Raw genomic sequence first — 4,507 nt, 5'->3', positions numbered from 1 at the left:
TATATATTATATATATAATATTATATATATATATATATATTTATATATTCAATAAATTTGTATTTTAATAAGTTTTTATCTTAATTATGTCTAGTAATTTACTTTTTTTTATTTTAGATACTGTAGATAATTATGTTCAAAAAGGTTTGTATAATTATTGGTAGAATATTCTTTTAATAAAAATAATAATTTTATTAATAATTTATTAATTTTGTTAACAGCTTTTTATTTATTTTTTTATCATATCCTGTTTCTATTATTTTTATGGTCTTATTGGCAGACTGTATTTACAGATTTGATAGAAGTACCATACAAGGTAAAATTTAATTTATATAATTAGTACAATATAAGTATAATATATAAAATATTCATAAAATGATTTTTTGTATAGTTTAAAATTCCAGATGTAGAAATGGAAAAATTTCAACAAGCTGAAACGGAAGAAGCACAAAGACAAATCTTAGAGAGATTTGCACAAGGTCTTCCAGTCACAAATCGCACTATAAAAGGAGGTATAAATATTGTTTCTTATTATTTATATCAGAGAAATATATATGTTATATATAATATATTTTTTCTAGTAATTCGTTTTTGTGAGAAATGTCAATTAATTAAACCAGATCGAGCACACCATTGTAGTGTATGTAGTACATGTGTTTTAAAAATGGATCATCATTGTCCATGGGTGAATAATTGTATAGGATTTCACAATTATAAATTCTTCATGTTGTTTTTGGCATATGCTCTTCTTTATTGTATATTTATTACTGCTACATCTTTACAATATCTTATACGTTTTTGGAAAGTAAGTATAATTTTTTTAAATATTTTAAAAATTATCTATTACATATAATAGATTTTTTTATATATTTATATATATTTATAATATATTTATATATAATATATATATTATAAAAAATATATATTATAAATTAACAATTTATTACATATAATAAATATAATAAAAATATTTATTTTTTTATATTTTAAATATTATTGAAATTTTTATAAATAATCTTAATATATATTAAAATTAAATAATATATTGCTATTTTATATATTTTATAATATAATTATTTATTTTACAGGGGGAATTAGATGGAATGGGTAGATTTCATCTACTTTTCTTATTCTTTGTTGCATTGATGTTTGCAGTTAGTTTAAATTCTCTTTTTTTTTATCATTGCTATCTTGTTTTACATAATAGGTCTACATTAGGTAATTAAAAGCATGTTACATAAAAATTATTCCATATTTTATTCCATATTAAAACAATATATATTATATTTTATATATGAATCATTTGTAGAAGCATTTACACCACCTATGTTCCGTACAGGAAAGGATAAAGATGGTTTTAGTCTTGGAAAGTATAATAATTTCCAAGAAGTATTTGGTGATAATCCTAAACTATGGTTCCTTCCTATTTTTACTAGGTAAGTTTAACAGTATTTAATAATTCATATTTTTGTAATGTAATATATTTTTATTTTGATGGCATAATAATAATAATAAAACTGCGAACCACTTGCACAATATATAATTCTAATTATTAATAAAATTATTGAAATTATGTAATAATTATGAAAAGAGCACATGTATACTAATCTGTAAATACACATGTACTTATTTGTAAGTATGTATATGTATATATGTATATACATTATGATATCATAAATTGATGAATATTAATATCATATTAGAAAATTTAATTTTTTCTAAAATTAAATGTAATTATAAGAAATATTTTGAATTATTATAAAAAATTTCCATCTATAGCTTTATCTATTGTATTTTAAGTTCTTCATTAAGTAAACATAATAGTATAGTTTCACAAAAAACTAAATTATTATATCTTGGATAAAAGTGAAGAAAATGGTAAAAAATATGAAATATATATTTAACAAATTATATAAACTGCCTTAAAAATCAAAATTATATAAAAATATACAAAACTATATTATATAAAAATTAATAAAATATAACTAATTATATAAAAATTAATTTTTCATTGCATTTAGCATGTAACTAATATTAAAAAAATATCAACATATTCTAATTTTTATTAATATACAAATTATTATACAAATTATATAATAAATATTTATTAATAATATATATTAAATTTTATTAGTATTTATTCTCTTAACATAAATATCTCAATTTTATTAATTCATATTTTTCATAAATAAGTACAATTGTAAATAATAATAGCATTACGGTTAAAACGCGATGGATCCGTTAAATGTGTTTTAGTCTTGGAAATGGTGTCACCTATCCAGTACGTGCGCAACATCAAGGCACATCGAATACTTATGACTCCATGGGAAGTACCCGAAACAGGTCAGCATTATAGAAATTTATAGTGCCAATGTAATAGTTATATATAAATTTTACTATGGAACTCCTTAATGTTGATTAAAAGGCAGTTGATATTAAAATAAATAACATATTGTTACATTTAAAAGATGTCTAAATATTTTTTAAAACAAAGAAATTAAAACATTTTCTTCATATCTTTTAATAGATTCATGCATTTATTTTTTTTTTTAGAAAACCATTTTCTTTCATTTATTATTTATTTGATATAGAGTTCCAGAGTAACAAAGTACATACATATACACACGCGTGCGTGTGTGTATGTGTATATATACATATATATTTGCTTTATGAATGCATGCAACTATTTATTTTATTTGTGCTTTTATTCTATTATAAAAACCAGTGTTATATTTACAAATGTGATTGAATTATTAACATTAAAAATAATATAATATTAATGAAATTACAATTTTAATATTATAGCTATATGTTTTTAATACTTTTTATTAACTGTTAATTTATGAGATGTGTGTTTTGTGATTTGTTGAAACGTGTTTTGCAAAAATTATGAATTCTAATTAATACAATATTAACTTTTTATGATACATCAAAAAATATAATTTTTATCATTATATTTATGAATATCGTTTTATTTTTTTATAATAAAATGATAACAATTGTATTAAAATTTATAATATTTATATGCCTACAGTGAGATCAAATTTGCATCTTGAATTTAATCTGAAGATAATTGAAATGGACTTTAAAATAGGTATTATTTTTATTTTGAATGCATATTATTTGTAGATGCATTATATTGTATGTTAATAAAAATTATTGTTACTTAATTTTCTTATTATTATAAAAAATATTGTGCATCTGGTTCTTGCAGATTGATATTTATTTGATTATTAGAAGTAGTGTAACTATATTTCATATTACTTTTATTTTATATTTTTTTATATTAATAAAATAATAAAAAAGACAACATATAATAAATTAAAAGTAAATATAAAGAAAGAAGAATGAAAAATATATTGAAAATTAAAATTTACATAAAATTTTAAAATATTTCATTTTATAATTAGTCAATACCCCTTATAATTTTTATATTTATCAAAAATTAATAGATACGCTACTTCTAAAAATAATATAGGATTACATGAAGTAGAAGGTAGAGTGTGGGTTACAGTTTTGGCGATGGGATAAACTTTCCTGAACGGCTGTGCAATGAAGATACACATACTTTGTTGGGACATACTACCCAACAATGGGGTGATGAGACTGAACTTGACTCTCCACCTCCTTATGGGTCACAATCAGGTATTGTGTAGCCTGTGAATCCCTATTTTGAGACAGTGCATTAATTTATATGCATTGTCTAAATAAATATTTTTAGTACAAAACTCATAGTCAGAAGTATTCTGCAATCATCTAAATAATTTTTTATATGTTATTATTGGACCATAGTTTTAATTTTTTTTTTTTTATAAATAAGAAATAATTTAATATCATTGTCTTATGAAAAAAAAGATATAGCATTCAGAGTATTAATTGTATTTATTATAGATTTTTTATTTTTATCAAAATATTACTATAATAATTTAAAAAAATAGTTTAAAGAATTTTAAAGTTTAATTTTTTTTTTTATTAATATTAAACTATCATAAAAATGTCATTAATAAAGAGTTTATTAGGAGCTTGTATTATATAAATATACAAAAACAAATATATGGTAAATATTACAAATTTTTATAATGACTAGTACAAATATATAATTTGTACAATAAGTAAAACAAGAAATTATGACTAAAAAGATAATAAAAATTATATAAATTGTTATATTAATTTCATGTTATTATATTCATTATTTAAGCATTTATTAATATATAAGATAATAAGATATGTATAAAATATTATTAATGAAAAATGTACGTATATAAATTTCACTGTCTATTATTAATCAAAAATGTTGTAAGAAAAAAGAGCAAAATAAATTGATAAAGTTGAAATAAAATTTCAATATATTAATTTATAAAACTATTTTTATATTTAACTTCAATTTGTATATTCTTTAATTTTTATTTCATTTTAACATTAATTAATATATATGAATAATTATATATATTAATATTATTTTATTATTTATTTTATTATATAATTATTTTATATATATGTCATTACA

General features: G+C 18.9%; 1 protein-coding gene across 10 annotated transcripts in view; it reads left to right on the top strand.

Moving 5' to 3' along the window:
- The window catches only part of LOC102680445 (palmitoyltransferase ZDHHC15B), a 6,811-nt gene that overhangs the window by 695 nt on the left and 1,609 nt on the right, over positions 1–4,507 (top strand). Inside the window, exons 2-10 of one of the 10 annotated variants that reach the window (XM_031512826.1) lie at positions 118–144; positions 222–316; positions 392–512; positions 582–805; positions 1,089–1,218; positions 1,310–1,436; positions 2,257–2,343; positions 3,035–3,094; positions 3,515–3,645. In XM_031512826.1, the coding sequence (XP_031368686.1) occupies positions 118–144; positions 222–316; positions 392–512; positions 582–805; positions 1,089–1,218; positions 1,310–1,436; positions 2,257–2,343; positions 3,035–3,056 (833 nt within the window). In that variant the 3' untranslated portion in view covers positions 3,057–3,094; positions 3,515–3,645. Of the gene's footprint in view, positions 1–117; positions 145–221; positions 317–391; positions 513–581; positions 806–1,088; positions 1,219–1,309; positions 1,437–2,256; positions 2,344–3,034; positions 3,095–3,452; positions 3,810–4,507 lie in introns of those variants that run through there. The other 9 variants (XM_031512822.1, XM_031512827.1, XR_004151168.1 and 6 more) reach the window with 9 other exon arrangements.

The sequence above is a fragment of the Apis dorsata genome, unplaced genomic scaffold (genome assembly GCF_000469605.1).
Source record: "Apis dorsata unplaced genomic scaffold, Apis dorsata 1.3 scaffold_517, whole genome shotgun sequence".
Classification (NCBI taxonomy): Eukaryota; Metazoa; Arthropoda; class Insecta; order Hymenoptera; family Apidae; genus Apis; species Apis dorsata.
The sequence above is the reverse complement of the archived record's forward strand: the minus strand, read 5'-3'. Positions and strand labels throughout refer to the sequence as shown.